The 17,953-nt window shown below is 46.4% G+C and overlaps 1 protein-coding gene across 2 annotated transcripts in view; it reads right to left on the bottom strand.

Moving 5' to 3' along the window:
• Positions 1-12,163: 12,163 nt before the first annotated feature.
• Positions 12,164-17,953, bottom strand: part of cfap52 (cilia and flagella associated protein 52) — a 102,077-nt gene continuing 96,287 nt past the window's right edge. Inside the window, exon 15 of one of the 2 annotated variants that reach the window (XM_038777099.1) lies at positions 12,164-13,642. In XM_038777099.1, coding sequence (XP_038633027.1) covers positions 13,467-13,642 — 176 coding nt within the window. In that variant the 3' untranslated portion in view covers positions 12,164-13,466. The remainder of the gene's footprint in view (positions 13,643-17,953) is intronic. The other variant, XM_038777100.1, reaches the window with a different exon arrangement.

Genomic DNA, 17,953 nt, shown 5'->3' with positions numbered 1-17,953 from the left:
AAATAATTTCCTCACCTCACGTCTACTCCTTTTGCCGATTATTTTGAATCAGTGCCCTCTAGTTCCTGATGCTCTCTTGAGAGGAAACAGTTTACTATTTACCCTGTCAATGACCTTCAGGATCTTGAAAACCATTATCAAGTCTCCCCTCAGCCAAGGTGCTGCACAGGGCTTACATGACGGGAGCAAGGATGAGCCGGTTTTTCGGAGGGGAAGACAGGTGTGGGAGGTGTTCGGGTGGCCCGGCAACCACACCCATATGTTTGGGCATGTCCGGCTTTGGGGGGGTTTTGGAAGGGGGTGGCGGGGATTTTGTCGGAAGTGGTTGGGTCTAGGGTCAGGCCGGACTGGGGGCTTTGGGGTAGCTTCGGAGCCGGGAGTGCAGGAGGCGAGAGAGGACGGCATTCTGGCCTTTGCATCTCTAGTAGCCCGGCGCAGGATTCTGTTACAGTGGAGGGATACGCGGCCCCGAGTTCGGAGACCTGGGTCAACGACATGGCTGGGTTCATCAAGTTGGAGAGGGTGAAATTTGCCCTGAGGGGGTCGGTACAGGGGTTCTTCCGGCGGTGGCAGCCCTTTCTCGATTTCCTGGCGAAGTGGGGGGGGGGTTTGGTGATGGTTGGGGGGGTGTTTTTGCGGCGGTGGGTTTGTTATGTTATTTTCTTCTTTCTTGTATTGCTATTTGTTATTATTTATTTTGGGGGAGAGTTCTTTTCTTGTTTTGTTTTGGCGTGGAAACACGCCTTGTTTGTTTTAAATTGCAGGGAGAAATTTGTTATTGTTATTAAAAAACTTGAATAAAAATTATTTTTTTTTAAAAAGTCTCCCCTCAGCCTTTGTCCAAGGAAAACAATCGCAACCTCCCCAATCTATCCTCATTGCTACAGTTCTTTATCCCTAGAATCACTATTGTGAATCTCCTCCGTATTCTCTCCAATGCCTTCACATCCTTCCTCAGGAACTGGCTGCAGTACTCCAGATAAAGCCTAACTATTGTCTTATGTAAGTTCAACATGACTTTCTTACTCTTATCTTATTATGATCCTGGACCACACCCCAACAATTACCAGGAGAGGGCAGCATGGTGGCGCAGTGGTTAGCACTGCTGCCTCATGGCGCTGAGGACCCGGGTCCGATCCCGGCCCTGGGTCACTGTCCATGTGGAGTTTGCACATTCTCTCCATGTTTGCATGGGTCTCAGTCCCACAACTCAAAAGAGATGAGCAGGGTAGGTGGATTGAACAGGCTAAATTGCTCATTAATTGGAAAAAAAGAATTGGGTATTCTAAATTAAAAATACAATTACTAGAAACCCCAATATTTTATTTAATTTGTCAGATTGTGAGGAAAGGATTCTTCGCTTCAGGAGTGATTCCACACAAAAATAGGGAGATAGTGTATTAAAACAGACTTTATTACTAACACGGTGTTACTAACTTTAACATCATAAAGATAATGGGCAGGGATTTGTCTGCCCAATCATATGTCTACGTCCTTTTGAAGATTAAGACTATTCTCATCACAGCTGACAATGCTTCCAATCTGTGCATCATCTGCAAATTTTGAAATCAGGCCCTAGGTCATTGTGGTGGTATGACTAGGAGCGCTGCCATTGGTGCAGAGCACTGGTTTCCCATTGGTTCTGGCTGGTCATGTGCCTCTCGGCTGATTGGCTGAGACTAGTCATGTGACTGCTCACCAATTGATTGAGAGGCAAGTAGACCCCGCCTCCAAGGTCGGGTATAAGTACCCAGAGGTCCCGGCGGTAGGCCTTTCACTGTAGTCGACCACCGGGCTAACATTTAGCTGATTAAAGCCTAAGTTTGGACCTTCATCATGTCTCCCGTCCAATTGATGCTACATCAGTCATTTCAAAATCACACCACAATCTGGGTCATTAATATACATGAGGAAAAACAAGGGTCCCAACACTGACCCTGGGGAACTCCACTACAAACCTACCTCCAATCTGAAAAAAAACAACCATTTATCACTCCTCTCTTTTCCTGCCACTCAGTCAACTTCTTGTCCAAGTGCCTACTTTACCATTTTTCCCATGACCAAGAATTTTGCCCCCAGGTTTGTTTTGTGGCACTGTATCAAATGCCTCTTGCAAATCCATATACACATCAACAGCATTACCCTTATCACCCTTCTTTGTTACCTCTGCAAAAAACTCCAGCAACTTAATCAAACACGTTTATTCTTTAATGAATCCATGCTGGCTTTCCATAATTATCTTGCACTTGTCTAAGTGACGATTGAGGTTGCCCCAGACTATGGTTTCCAGGAATTTTCCTACCATGAAGTCAAATTTACTGGTCGTAGTTCCCAGCTTTATCCTTGCTGCCTTTTTTGAACGAGGGTGTAACATTCACAATTCTCCAGTCCTTTGGCACCACCCTTGTGTCTAAGGCAGGCTGGAAGATTATCACCAGTGCTTCTGCAATTTCCACTCTCACTTCCTGCAGATGCAGCTCATGTCCTGGTATCTTATCTATTTTTTTTAGGAAAGATAGACTTTCTAATACCTCCTCCTTCTCAGTTGTGTCCTCTCTCACCTCAGCCTGGGTAGCACCTTCTTCCTTGGTAAAGACACATGCAAAGTACTTGTTTAATATCTCCGCTGTTTCTCTTGCCTCCACGTGCAAGTCCCTTTTCAAAAAAATCTCTAGTCGGCCTACTCTTTCTTTTACCACCCTTTATTATCTATGTCCTTATGGAAGGCCTTGGGATTCACTATTATGTTAGTTCAACTCATGCAGGTAATTATCAAAAACAAAATTCTGGTTTGTAGACACACAACAACTACTCTTTAAAATTGCTTCCGATACTAGGAATGCACTTGACAACATACGTCATGAATGATAAGTAACATTAAATGTGTTTCCACAGAAAGAAAACATCCTGTTTTATTATTTCTGCTCATGCCAGCTCATATTGTGATTTCATGTACTTGTCGGAAAAATTGGACACTCCAGTTTTAGCAGCAGTAGTCTTCCTTCAAAGGGAACATACAAACAGCATCCCTGTCTTTCCGAAATTTAAAGCAGGAATCATAGGACACCGACTGTAAAGTAAATTAGATACAACTCTGTACCAGTTGTACTTCTGTTTTTTTGTCTCCTGCCTCCTTCTCATGGTTTTGCAAGTGCCAGTCGTTTACTCAGCCTGAGCCAAGGGACAATTATTCATAAGTGAGCCTCGACAATGGGCTTCAGCAGGACACATGACTGTGCAGGGGATCATGTCCGCATTCAGAACCCAAATGTCCTCAGTACCAGTCGCGGTCACTGCATAGCTATCGACAGGGCAATATAAGATCCTGCACATGTATAGAAGGCCAGTGGACATGGGCAAGACGGATTAGGACTCATCAGGCTTTCATCAGTCATCCGTCAGAATACAAATCCTTCAAACGAATCTACACGCAGCCGAGTGAAAAATGAGGCTTGCAGAATGCACCCTACCTCTCTTTAATGACAACTGAATTATATAAAGCTATCATTCTGATGTAATATTATGGATAACAGGTATCTACCCCCAGGTATTTCATAGGAACTGTCCTGGCATATTTTTCAAAGAAATCGTGATTTTAAAAAATATGTAAAGCACTGTGTTCGGATGACCTATTTTGCTCTTGTGCTCACCAAGGGATGCTGTTTGTGACAGTAGTGTGGTAGTATGGCTAGAGAGATCATATTACCGGAGAACCAGGCTGCCACGGTACAGCAGCCTCGCTGCCCATTGGCCCAGGCAAGTCATGTTCTTCTCTGCCAATTGGTTGTGGCTGGTCATGTGACTCCCCGCCGATTGGCTGAGAGGTTGGTAGCTCCGCCTACAAGGCGGGGAATAAGAGCTCGTGTTGGCTGGCAGTCGGCCTTTCTCTGTACGACCACTGCCTGGTTCACATCTAGCGTATTAAAGCCTGTTGTTTGGAACCTAACTACGACTTGAGTCTAATTGATGGTGCATCAAGTAGTAAGTAGAACACCTCCATCTTAAGCAGCTCCAGACAGCGTCAGTCAATGTTCAATCAAGCACAGTAGGTGCAGAGTGATGCTCTTTCTACTTGGTCCCAGGGCTGCAACAGCCTTTCCAACCTGTGATCTCTGCAAGTGGGATTGTGAATTGTGCTGTGCTAGAAATTTGGTTGATTCTGAGAAAACTTAAAAAAAATAAATTTAGAGCAGCCAGAGTGGCACTTCCAGTGTGCCAGGCTGGCAGTGCCAAGGTCTCTTAGTGCTGGGAGAGTGCCAGAGTACTACCATCCCTGTACCTGACCACCCATGGGTCTCCAATGGCCTTTGAGATGCCCCCCCCCCCTCCCCACCCACACCCCCCAACCAGGTGCCGTTAGACCTGGCTCACATTTGTGTGCTTCACCGAACGAGGTCTCCCAGGCATGGCCGTCAAATCCCGGGCACTGGGTGAATCCATTTAAATGGATGGCAGGCAGGGCTTGGAGCCAGCCGGTGGTCTTGCAGAGTGGGCCAGCTGACACTGTCCCTGGTGAGGCTTCTGCCCAGAGGGGGGCAGTGTGCCAGTGAGAGTGTCAGAGGCCACGGAGCCGGTGTCCTTTGTTTGGGGTGATCTCCACTGTTCTCCTGATTCCACTGCAGTGGGGCAGTGCTTCTGATGAGTGCACTGAGGAGTGGCAGTACCCGATTGAGCTTGGCCATGCCCATCCCGTTCAAGGGTCAGCTGGGGTCTGAGGGTTTCCTGAGGGGCAGCCTGGGTGGGCTTCCAAATGACCAGAGGCTCTGTGACCATTTACAGGTTACAGTCAGCAGTCAGCAGAGTGAGCAGTCAGGGGCCTACAACTTGGACCAAATGGATGCGTTTAAAACAAATAGTGCAGCAATGGTGCTTGAGCCAGGCCATCCCGATCCTGAGGGGGTCACGCCAAATCCATGGAACAGTCAGCTCCCGACTACGCCTCCTGACCCTTGCAGCAACCCCCCCCCCCCAGTCAGGGCTAACGTTTTAAACATTTTTTCAAACTATGCTTATCTTCTCCCTTGCAGCCATGATGCCCAGTCCCCAGTTGTAAATACCTGGATTAAACTGCGCCCACGTGACGTCTGCCCCGCGGAGGCCCAGAACATACTGGGTTAAACGCGCTAATGACACTTCAATGAATGTCAATGTCAGTTTTGTATGTCTCCGTCGCCAGTGTGGCGCAACCTTGTCAATGCCATCAGCGAGGGACGTTCGTTTTGGTGCCGGGCGTCGACCTTGAGTTAGGCTGGTGCCCGATTCTCCATCGATACTGGTTCGCGTTTGCGGTGTTGCGAGGTGGAGAATCCCGACCTAAGATCTCATCCAAAAAGCCAACAGGTAACACCCTGCCAAACCCACCCAAAATGACACAGAGGGCGCGATTCTCCGGCCTTGTTACGCTCTCGCTCAAGCGCAACGAGGCCTGTGAATAGCAGGAGAGGCAGCAAACGCAAACCGCGCCAGGTGCCAAAAAGTTTACCTCGGCTGGATGTGGGGGATCCTCCACAGGGGTGGACTGCCATAGGGAGGGTGGGGGGGGGGGGGGGGGGGGGAAGCTGGGGGCAACCGCTCACGGCACCACCATGCTAACCCTGGATCATGGCTACCTTTTCCGGGGGCAATCCTTGTCCATGCCTGGCTTCCCCAATAATCATGGTTAAGTGAGCACTTCACACAACCCAAGTGGATCCCCGTGGGTGGGCGGGCCATGTAGCATGTGGGAGCCATTACCCAGCATCCCAATCAGACCTTGATGCCTGGACCCTGTGCCTGAAAAGTGCGGAAGCACCACACACACATCCAAATGACCAGGGGATGGGATTCAGCTTTGGGGACATGTTCTCAGCCGGAGGGTGGGTGAATGCCACGGGGAGGGGGAGGGGGGTGGGGGGAAAGGTGGGGCACCCTCATCTCCTACCTATCCCCACCCCCCTCATTCCACCCTCCCTCACCCGGTGTCCTCAGTGAACCTCAACATGCTTGGCCCTCCTATCTCTACCACCCAGGATGCACATATGAGGTGGAGGCAGCCAGCTGCTTCCCACGTCCTGTGGCCTTCGCTGCCTCTGGTGGGCGTCCTCTGGTGGCTCTGAGGCCGGAGCGCCCGGCTCACTTGTCAGCGGCACATGCACAGCTGTGCCGCCCTGTCCCCTGTGCTGGTTGTGAGATGCGGCCTCATCAGAGTGGTGGAACACGGGGGAGCTGGTGGCCACCATTGCCACTCCATGGGATGAGTCTGGAGTGGAGAGCCTGGTGCATTGTTGCCACCCAATGCCCCCTCCTCCCACTCAGTGCCCAAAGGGCCTAGGGTCCCCTTGGGACGGAGGGGCAGCTGGTTCCAGCCCTGGCTGCCCCTGCATCATCTGGCTCTGCCGGCCCTTGCGGTTCCCCATGGTCGCACCATCGTGTCGACGGCCTAAGCGATGCTGCTCAGTGACTGGGACATGTTCTGCAGTCACTCGCCAATGCCCTCCTGCAATCTTGGACAAGCTCCGCAGCACCTCAGCCATGCCTACCTGAGAGTGGGACATGCCCTGCAGAACCTCATCAAGGTCAGTTTGGTACTGGGTCACATTCCCCAGCGAGGCGGTCATTGAAATGAAATGAAATGAAAATCGCTTATTGTCACGAGTAGACTTCAACGAAGTTACTGTGAAAAGCCCCTAGTAGCCACATTCCGGCGCCTGTCCGGGGAGGCTGGTACGGGAATCGAACCGTGCTGCTGGCCTGCTTGGTCTGCTTTAAAAACCAGCGATTTAGCTGAGTGAGCTAAACCAGCCCCTCTGCTGAGACCCCCGACCATGGCCATTACCGATTGTGCGACACCTTGGACACCTTCACTAATGGTGCCAATGTCGTGCACCAGGCTCTCCACTGTGTTCGCCGCCCTAGCAGTGTTGGCCTCAGTGCCACGCAATGCCGGCGCCATCTCCTGCGCCCGTAGCCTCTTGAACTCCTCCAAGCTGCTATGGATCAGCTGGAGTGTCACTGATATCTCCCTCTGACTGTCCAGGCCGCTCCTTTTCGTCTCCATCAGCTCCGGGTGACCTCTTCCACAGGCTCAGCATCAGTCTGGGACCCAGCTGGGTCTTGGAATCCAGCAGACCTCCGACTTCTGTCTCGCCTGGGGGTTCCTGCCTCCACCTGGTGCACATCATCAGCAGTGTGGTGTTCACCAGATTGTGTCCCTGAAGCCTGACCACTAACATGTCCCACCGAGGTGCATGTATCTGTGCTGGTGGAGGATGGGGTTTACACTATAACGCGACTATTACGGTGGCATCCTCGGAGCTCTCCTCCGAGATGGTCTCAGGGGAGGCTGGAAAGGGGACCACTGGAGGGATCGGCCGTCGCTGTCAGCTGGAGACCCTGGGAGCGGGGTCTCCCGGCTTTTATTGGACGTGCTGCACCACGGTGAGCTGCTTTTCTGGCGCAGAGTGGCTGTTGGGTTGTGCCCGTGAATGTAAAATCTTGGTCATTTTTTCAACTAGCAACTGGAAGTTCAAATTTTTAAAACAATTATCCTTCTCAATAGGGATTGTAACACTTTCCTTCTTTTATTCTGTGCTTTTCACTAGAACTGTTTTAGAACCGTTCCACTCCAGTTTGGTTGCTGGGCATATTGGAATTCATGGGCATTACATCCATATTGCTGACGTGACATAATGGTTACTTATGTTTTGGTGTCTGATAAATCACTGGAAATTGGTAATTGTGACATCAAAGTACGTTGGTAGTTTCTCAGTGGTTTTGGTCTTAGAATCATAGAAGAGATACAGCACAGATGGAGGGCATTCGGCCCATCTTGTGCGTGCCCTTTCAAATCTACCTTCCTGCACCTGGTCCAAAGCCCTGTAGCATCTTTCACAACGCTGCACATTTTTGTTTCATAAAGCAGCCATATCAATTCGCTGTTGCTCAAGACACTTTTGCTGGACTCAGTTTGATTTGGCCCACTTAAGTGGGTATATATGGTAACGATGTAACCATTCTGATGCATTTCGAGGACCAATTTTGAGTTGTGCTTTCAGGTCAGTGGCTGGTCCCTGTTCCCATGGTGCATTTGGTATTCGCCATCTTCTTGAGGGCAGATTAGTTCTTCCATTCTCACACTAGTCTTTCCACTAACACTGAATTCTAACATTGCAGCATAGTTATTTGACTAGTTCACAAATGTTAAGACTTATAGTTCTCCCCGTGTCTGCGTGGGTTTCCTCCGGGTGCTCCGGTTTCCTCCCACAGTCCAAAGGTGTGCAGGTTAGGTGGATTGGCCATGGTAAATTGCCCTTAGTGACCAAAAAGGTTAGGAGGGGTTATTGGGTTACGGGGATAGGGTGGAAGTGAGGGCTTAAGTGGGTCGGAGCAGACTGGATGGGCTGAATGGCCTCCTTCTGTACTGTATGTTCTATGTTATAGCTGGGAACCAGAATCATACTTCCTTCTTTTTGCAGGAGCAAAATTTCTGTTCACTGGTCACCATGCACAGTCTGCTCTGCATGGGCACATCTTAAACTCCAGCACATCTTGGCAACATGGCTCGTATCATCTGCTTCATTCAATACATTGACTTATACATACGAACGTACGAATTAGGCACAGGAGTAGGCCATTCGGCCCCTTGAGCCTGCGCCACTATGAAATAAGATCATGGTTGACCTAATTTTAACTTCAGTTTTACATTCGTGCCTACCTCCAATTACCTTTCACCCTCTTGCTTATCAACAATCTATCTACTCTGCCTTAAAGGTATTCAAAGATGCCGCCTCAACCAACTTTTGAAGAAGAGAATGTCAGTCGTACAACCCTATGAGAGAATTTTTTTTTCTTCTTTTCAGTCTTAAATGGGCGACCCCTTGTTTTTAAACAGTGGTCCCTAGTTCAAGATTCAGCCACAAGATAAGGCGAATATAACCGTAAACATATGTTTCTGAGCTGAAAAACTGAGGAAGACCCCTAACGCGAGTATAGTCCCAACAAGCTGAAAAATGGGTGATCAACATATACATCGCGCAAAAGGCCTAAGCATGCATTTTGGCTCTGAAAAATGGGGTTGTCTTATATGACTCATACTTGGCAATCTACGGTATAATAAAAGTTGCAATGAACTCTGTTATAATCATTCTTTTGTGAGCAAAGTGATTTTCAACCAATTACGTACAGTGACACAAATGCAGAAGCCAATTCCATGCTAAATCTCAGACTGATATACTTAATTTTTGTCACGCTGATGTTCCATTAAATATTCATTGTGATTTCTGAATAAATACAGGTAAGTGTTAAAGAGAGCTGAATGAGTTATATCTCTGTCTCGCACAACCAAGGCAGATTTTGATTTGCCTGATCAGTGTTTCAGTATTCTCAGGAAATATATGGTTTTGCATCACTGGAAATAGGGAGCATCATGAATCAGATATGCTGATCTGAATGTTTAATGTGTCTTCCCATTCGGCAAACCATGCTGTGAAGGTCACCTCACAAAGCCTACACCACAATATGTTACACATGACCATTGATTATTTGGATGTCGAGCCAGATTAAGGGTGTTCTCCCAAACTTGTTTGAATACAAAATATTGGATATCACTCTCAACATTATTCTCCAAATCGCAACATCATTGTATCATTGTACTATCAGTTTTTTGTTAAGTTTAATGCCGTTGAGGGTGCTACCATTAAAAGCTGCAAAATCGTAGTTTCTTATTGTGAAGGGCTCCCATTTTCTGTGTGAGCTGCTCAAAAGACAATGGGATGCTTTGCAATCTTATTCTCCCACTGTGACACAAAACCTGGTTATATTCGGAATTAGAAAAATAAAGTCTATTACTTGTTCTGAATTGCACTCTACATGCGGTCTACGGCTCATATTTCGGCTGATATTTCTTTGAAATCAAATGCCAGAGCTCTTTATAAAATATTTGTGTGCATAAACTACACAAAAGAACATGCAGCTCTTACAGAATTCCCTAACTAAATGAATTTAGTTATTAGTTGCATGAGCCAACAATTTGAGACATTCCCACTGGAAACAGATTGCAACAGTAATTCGCTTTACAGGTCAGAATCAAGAATCACAATTTAGGTGCCCTACCAGGTTTGCTTATTAACAATTTCAGCCACAGACCAGACTATATTTGTTTATTAAGTAAGTGACTAAAATATTCCTGACCACAAAATGAACTTTTACAACTTTTGCATTTACACTGATTTCACAAGGAACTCTGGAACTGCAGGTTCTTGTTACATTTGAGACTTTTCATGAGGGGATGGGTGGGAGGGGGGAAACGACGCCCGAGCCTTTGCCTCCCTGATTGCCCGCCGGAGAATGGTGTTCAGCTGCTGATCGGCAGCACCACCCAAAGCTGCAGACTGACTATCCGACCTGGCTGAAATTCTCAGGCTGGAGAAAATTACATTTGCCATCATGGTTGGAGAAAAAGTTTAACAACTTGTTCGTAGCCAGCAACCAGTAGCGTAAGGGTGGGGAGGAGGGGGTAGCGGTGTGAGGAGACATGAATGAGCTATGGGACAAAGAGGAAATGTAAAAATGGGGGAGAGGGAAAGGGAGGAACGGAGGGAGGGAGGAAGGGCTCGATAACACGCAAAGAGCACAAGAGGGTCAAGGGACAAAGCCACAGGGGATTGGTCCAAGGGCAAGCTGAAGCCCAAATCAAACTGTAATTAAACACTTGTAAATACATGCTCAGGCCACACTGGGGATTATAACATATGTAAATCGGCTTAAGGGGGGTCACAGCCATAGTGGGAAGGAAGACAATTGCCTGTAAATATATGTATTGGTTTCTGTTATTCTTTTTATTTCCCTTTCTTGGCAAGGTTTTGTAATGTGTAACTTATGAATTGTTAAATACAAGATATGAAAATCCAACAAAAATATTCTTAAAAATAATTTGAGAAATGATGCATTTAGTCATCGGATTTTAAACCACACTGCCACCCCCATTAAGACATTGTGGCATCTTTGCTAAATTGTTAAATTCCACCTCAGCAGGACTTAAGGTAGGGTGATAACTGGTCTTGTGACAAGGATGTGTTTCTTATAAGAAAATCACTGGAATCAAAGCATCTAACAACCAAAATGTAAGTATCCCACAATGCGCTGTAGTTCCTTTAATGGCATTTTTAATGGACATATTTGTTCTAAGTAAATATGACTTTGCTGTGATACCTTTGGATTGAATACAGATATTAATTTCTACTATTTTCTTGTGTAGTAACAGTCACCTGTGAAGTGCTGCAAATCTTTGAGATGCTCCTCAAAGTTTTTAAAAATAAATTTAGAGTACACAATTATTTTTCCCAATTAAGGGGTAATTTAGCATGGCCAATCCACCTAACTTGCACATCTTTGGGATGTGGGGGTGAGACCCACGCAGACACGGGGAGAATGTGCAAACTCCACATGGACAGTGACCCACGGCCAGGATTCGAACCCGGGTCCTCAGCGCCACAGGCAGCAATGCTAACCACTGTGCCACCGTGCTGCCCTTGGGATACTCCTCAAAGTTAACTATGGATCTCAGGCCTCAATTGTACAATACCAGACATTTAAAAAAAGCATATATTTGTCAAAGTGTGTGAAGGAATTGAAACACTTTATGGTAATGCAAAAAGCATGAAGAATTTTATGGCCAGATAGATCAAAAGTGAATTGAACTTGAATCTGCCAGACTAAGATTTCTTGTTCAAAATGTCAATGATGTACATTTAATACAGCTAAGAGAACATTTCCTTGTTTCAATCAATCCCATAACAGTACTTCAGGAAACATACAAAATCAAGTAAATACAAACATTTAAAACATTTATACTGCACACTAATTAAAATAACAAAAGGCAAATTAGCCTAAAATTTCCTGGGTTCATTATCAGCATTTTGCCAGTAGGTCTTTGATCATAGAATCCCTACAGTGCAAACGGAGGTCATTCGGCCCATCGAGTCTGCACTGACCCTTCGAAAGAACACCCTACCTAGGGCCCAATCCCCTGCCCTACTTCTGCAACCCCACCCTAAAGGGGCAATTTAGCATGGCCAATCCACCTAACCTGCACAGCTTTGGACTGTGGGAAGAAACTGGAGCATCCGAAGGAAACTCACGCAGATACTGGGAGAATGTGCAAACTCCACACAGACAGTCACAAAAGCTAGATTGAACCGGGGTCCCTGATGCTGTGAGGCAGCAGTGCTAACCACTGTGCCATCATGCCACCCCATAAATGATAGAGAGTAACTTCTAGCAGTAGTTTGTTGTAAGCTATGCACTGCCTGAAGGTCTATAGAACAGACATGAGAAGTTTAGGTGTGTCTCCCATAAGCTCAGTCAGCTGTGAGCACATTTAAGAAGTGAAATTTAACTTGTTCAGTAAATGGAGTAAATTGTCACAGTACTTCTTGAGAACATTCAATAATTGATGTTGAGACCTGCTTTGGGGGTCCTGAGTTGCTCAATATATGTTTATTGATCAAACACACGCCGTGTTTAGCATGGCAAAGTAACAATGCGCTAAAAGTTACAAAGCTGAGGCAACATGTGGGTTGCCGTTCTTGGAGCCGGTAATTTGCAGTCTGCTTCCATTTTTGCAACTCATCCATTCTGAACCCTGTGCCTATCCCCGTCAACATGGATAGGTGGCTCAACTATTGCAACATAATGAATTGTTTTAGCTAGCTGAGATCTATAGGTCACAGATCAATACAGCTTAATACTACATTAAAAAATGTTTATTAGCTATTATCTTCAAATCGTTGCTCCATTCCCCATGGCTATGACAAGAAGGCAATAATTTTGCAAGAATACATTCCTTTCTGCACTGTGTAAGAAAGTCATAAACCCATTCATTAAAAATGGTTTAGGTTTTATTGCACATAGTGGATAAAGGGATTATTTTTTAAATTATAATTCATTAAAATAAACTTTATTCTTTAAAGATACCAGGTGCGATGCTGTCAAATTATGTTTTATTTCTTCTGTAAGTCACAATGTAATTAAAAATTATGCATCATTTAATATCACAAGTGCATTGAAACAGACAGACATAGAAGATGCTACTAAAAAGATAATGCAGAACTGCATGGAAAACAGTTTTTAACTGATTTTACACAATTAAAAGTAATTCAAGTGAATACATTAAGTTAACTCAGTTTTTTGCAGAACCACAAAATATTTAATGTATTTAACCTTCAAGTAATTTACGCCTTTGGAAAAGAGGATTTCTCCCAGAATTGTTTAAAATTCTATTTTAACAAATAAAGATGCTGAATTTTCATTAATGCCTAATGGGAGAGTATTTGAGAAAAGTACCAACAGGACGGATGTTATGGAAAGTCTATTTCTCTGCAATCCAAAGCACATATCCTGAAAATTCATCACTGAAACTGAAACTTTAAAAAAGTCAAAGATGGAATTTTGAAGCAATACTCTTTTATGCCAATGAAGTGTGCTGTAAATTAGTTTGTATAAGGATATCTCCATCGTAGAATAGCTCCGTCGGAACTCACACTGATTATGTGCTTCATGGAGGGAGAAATCTTAATACGGTTGATGGTTCCACTATGACCCACTCCAATATGTGTGACCTCACCTTCATTGTACCCCCAGAATTTAATCAGTTTATCCTCACCTCCTGATTTGAAAAAAAAAACACAAGTATATAATCAGTACAAGATTACTACAGTATTGTATTGTGTGGAATAATTACATTCACTATACTGTGGTAATGACTTATAAAGCACACACAATATTAACAGGTTCAGTCAGAGGAGTGTAATTTAGAGGAACATTGTGGAGCATCAATAAATAGAATGGGTTATTCATGCTGCCCCTCTGTTTTCTTTTGCAGGCCTTCTCATCTGCTCAACCCACTTTACATAGAAGGCCATTAATACGATAATTAGATTAGAAAATACATTGGAATAAGTATATTGATGCAGTTACAAATTGTAGTGTTGCTGAGTAACAAATTGAGCCTATGTTTGGAACTCCCTAGGTGGTGATTTTCAGGGAGCTTGCAAAACAAATGTTAGCTGCTTTCAAACAAGAAAGAAGCTAAAAATAGAGACTGGTGAGTCATCTTGGCTCTCTTTTTATATCTATCATAGCAGGTAGCAAAGCGGGTCGGCACATGCCTGGGTATAGGACATCTGCCGGCACTCCAAAATAAGCAATGATGTTCTACAGTGAGAGCCTTGCAGTAGTATAGGCAAATGGATACTTTCAAAAGAAAGGCTATCAACTGTAAATGTTTTGCACATGAATATTTTTAACACTATATAATTAAAATAGTGCGGAGAGAGAAAAACAGGTTTCGAGTCCCCGTCTGCCTTCTTCAGCTCTGAACAAGAGTGCTATGGACTCGAAATATTAACTCCCCCCAAATGCTGCCAGGCCTGCTGAGCTTTTCCAGCATGTTCTGTTTTTACTTTATATAACATAATTTAAACAGTCGTTTGCTGGTACTGCTGCAAAGGAGAGGCTTTTTTGGTGAAGTTTTTTGCGTTGCCCTCATTCAGACAATTTGCAAGAATACCAAACGTAAAGTGAGCAGCAACGTATGCTGCAGGAGAAGAGAGTGCCGATTGGTTGGCAAGTGGAATCTGATTGGTGAACCATTACTATGGACAATGTACCCAGTGCACAGGTTTGTTCCTCAGGACAATGGCCTGAGCTGCGTCAAGCTGTCAGGTTCACTTTACATTTGGTATTCTTGCAAATTATCCTGATAAGTACAAAATGAATAGTTTTGACAAAAAAAATTCAACAATACAGAATGTAATCTGGATGAAAAGTTACAAGTCGTTCTCCATTTGAGATGTAACAAAGTTTTAATAGTGTATTAAATAATTACTAAAACCCCTCGCAAGCTGTGAAAAACTACTTTCATATTTGTGGAATGTTAAATTTCTCTTTAAAGACACAAATTTCAACTTTTTAGAAAAATATTTGTTTTCCTTTTTTTATAAGTTTGTTTGGGTTGGATACTTCCGCCCCGCCCGTCACGGGCGAGTCACAGGCAATGGAGAAGTTCATTGACCTCGGGCGGGATTTTCCGGTTGCCGGTGGGCAGGGCCAGAGAATCCTGCCCTTTTACATAAACATCAACATGGTAAACTAGACATTTCCCACCCAACCCCTTCTGTACATCCCTTAACCATATTGCACCTACCCGCCCCCCCTCCCCCTTCAGAATACTGCTTCTGCTGACATTTTAACTTTCCCCGAGAAAGACGATAAATGGCTGCCACCCCCGAGAGATTAAGTCTGCCTCTTAATGTCTCCTGTTACACTCCTTAACACACCCATCACACCTCCAGGGTGAGTTCTCTCCCAGCTACCTCACGGGGTCCCAACATTTGTCATACTGCCCCAACGCTCAACTCCCTATTCGCCCCCCCCCCATTCCCTGTAGATAATCTGCTCCTCACATCCTGCTCCCACACATGCCAGACTTCATTACCAACTGACCTGGCAGGACTCCTGCCTACACTATTCCCCCATCAATCTCACTGCAGAACAAACGCGAGCGCAACCGATGTGAACAGCTTGCCGGAGTCAAGCCAGAGCTGAAAACCCAAACTCCCTTTGAAGAAAGAGCCCTTGATTTGGCAGGTGAGTGGCAGGACCGCACTTGTGCAGAGGGTGACATTGGGGCTAGAGACAAAAGTGAAAACCCTCAACACACGCAGCAATGGTGCAAGCCTCAAGTGATTTACCTTTCTTCCATCAGTCAGTCCCTGTGATGCACTAATGCCATCACACTTCCTTGAAGGTCAAACAGTCAACCAGTCCAGATCATTCGTGCCTTCCAGAGACAACAGACCCAAGCAGCTCCGAGGGACACATCTTGAAGATAAATATTGAGCACAAATCACAGCTGTCACCCAAACCTCCACCAACACCTGCGGATGCTCACTCTTTGGTTAGAATAACTAGAGGCAGGCTTCTGGGTCAGTCACTGGTGAGCACCTCACAGCTGAAGATCCACAGTAGGAATCCGAACTCGGAAGGATGCTGGAGCCCAAGACTTTGCTGAGCCCCAGACCAAAGATGTCCCCCTTTGTACAGTCGTCCTAGGGCTGCTGGAGCAACAAAGGCAGAGTCGCGAGCATCAGGAAGGGGTGACAGCATCTCTCCTCGGACTGCAAGGCCGACTGGAGGAGCCCCATTGCCTTCTGTCTGAGAAAATGGTGCCGTCACTCCAACGCAACAGGACCAACACTGCAAGGGTGTCATCTGTAGTGGAGACCTTAGCACAGGACGTTCACTCTATGGCGGGGGATTTCCACTGCATGGCTCAGCTCATGACCTCTAAGGCTGAGGGTATGAACTCCATGGTGCAGAGCTCCAGCTGCATGGTGCAGGCATCAGTGGGAATCTACGAATATCAATGCCAATGGATGGCGGGGCTTCTGGATCTCACTCCAGCTGCCCCTCCACCCTCAGGTGGAGTCCAGGGACCCCGGGCACCTGAAGGGAAGAGGATCAGCAGGAGTGCAGTCCGGGTCCTTCCATCCAGGAGACCTGGTGGTTTCTAGTCCTCCTCATGAGTGACACACCTCTAGCCCTACACACTGAGGAGGGCCGCACTGCAACACCCATGCAGCCCGAAAGTAGGCTCAGGCTCACAAGTTTCAGGCCCGCCGGGACTTCCGCCAAGGTCATCTCAGGCAACAGGGTGTGGAAGTCAGCAGACCACTCAACCCCCAGCTGTGGATACATCTAGATGTCATAGAAGCATGAGGAAGAGTAAAAAATGATAAGCACCTTGGGCGCACGGGTGAACCTCAGCACTAGTGGAGATAGGTCACTATTGTATTAGCGCACTTGTATTAAAAATCACTTTGTAACCCATATGGATCCTCCATAATGTCAGGTCATGGAGCCGTGCTCCTCAAACCCACGGGTAAACTTGGAGCTTCATCTCTGTGCAGTGTGAGAATGGCAGTGCACGGTCACTCCCACCTCCCACACTGATGACACAGTAAAGATACGCTGCTCCTGCACCCACAACAATGTTCAGTCCTATCAAATGTGCCAGCATTCTCTAGTTATAGGATGCCAAGGGCTGAAAACATGTGAGAATATGTTCACCTTGTCAGTAGGTGGGGAAAAACACCGGGACCCCTGACCTCAGAGGAGACAGTAGTAGCTGGGATGTGTCATTCAGCCTCTCCGGACCCCTAGACCACCCCGTTCAGTGGCAGGACACGTTCAGCTCTGTCAGGCGGGAGTCAGACATTTTGCAGAGGATTAGAGGAGCATTGCTCTGTCCTCATTGCAAGCCATCATCATTCTCCTGCAATGTCCGGCTAATCGCTTTCGCGCCCAGTCCATGAATGTAGCCACCATCACGATGATCTCCTGCAGTTACCACAGTAGTGAATGGATGTCAGACCCTATAGTGGCAGAGGACTTCACACTCAAGTCCTGGTCGTCCCGAAACTGAGAGGTCACGAGGGTGACCTTAGCCCTGTGCCTCATTCCGGCGCTGGCCATAGCCCAAGGTCCTTCCTCCACCTTTTCCATGGGTTGTCCCGTATGGTTCTCCTCAATATTCTTCTCATCTGAGGAGATTTAGGACTCCTCCATCTCTTCCTGGTCCAGTTGCTCACCCAGTTACAGGTTGGGCGGAGTGCAGCAGGCCACTACGATGTGTGACACCCTTTGGAGGCTGTATTGAAGAGCTCTTCCTAACCAGTCCAGACTCTGGAACTGCACCTTGAGCAGGCCAATAAACTGCTCGACCTACGCACGTATTGCCGCATTAGACTCGTTGTCGCGAGTCACAGTGGGTGTTTGTGGCCTCCGCACTGGCATCATCAGCCTCCTCCTGACTGGGCAACCTTTGCCCCTGGGGAGGCAACCCTCCAGCTGCTGCTCACTTTCAGAAATGGCTAGGATCTGTGAGCATGCCAAGATGTAACTGTCATGGACACTC

Source organism: Scyliorhinus canicula, chromosome 18, assembly GCF_902713615.1.
Source record: "Scyliorhinus canicula chromosome 18, sScyCan1.1, whole genome shotgun sequence".
In the NCBI taxonomy this organism is placed as follows: domain Eukaryota; kingdom Metazoa; phylum Chordata; class Chondrichthyes; order Carcharhiniformes; family Scyliorhinidae; genus Scyliorhinus; species Scyliorhinus canicula.
The sequence above is the reverse complement of the archived record's forward strand: the minus strand, read 5'-3'. Positions and strand labels throughout refer to the sequence as shown.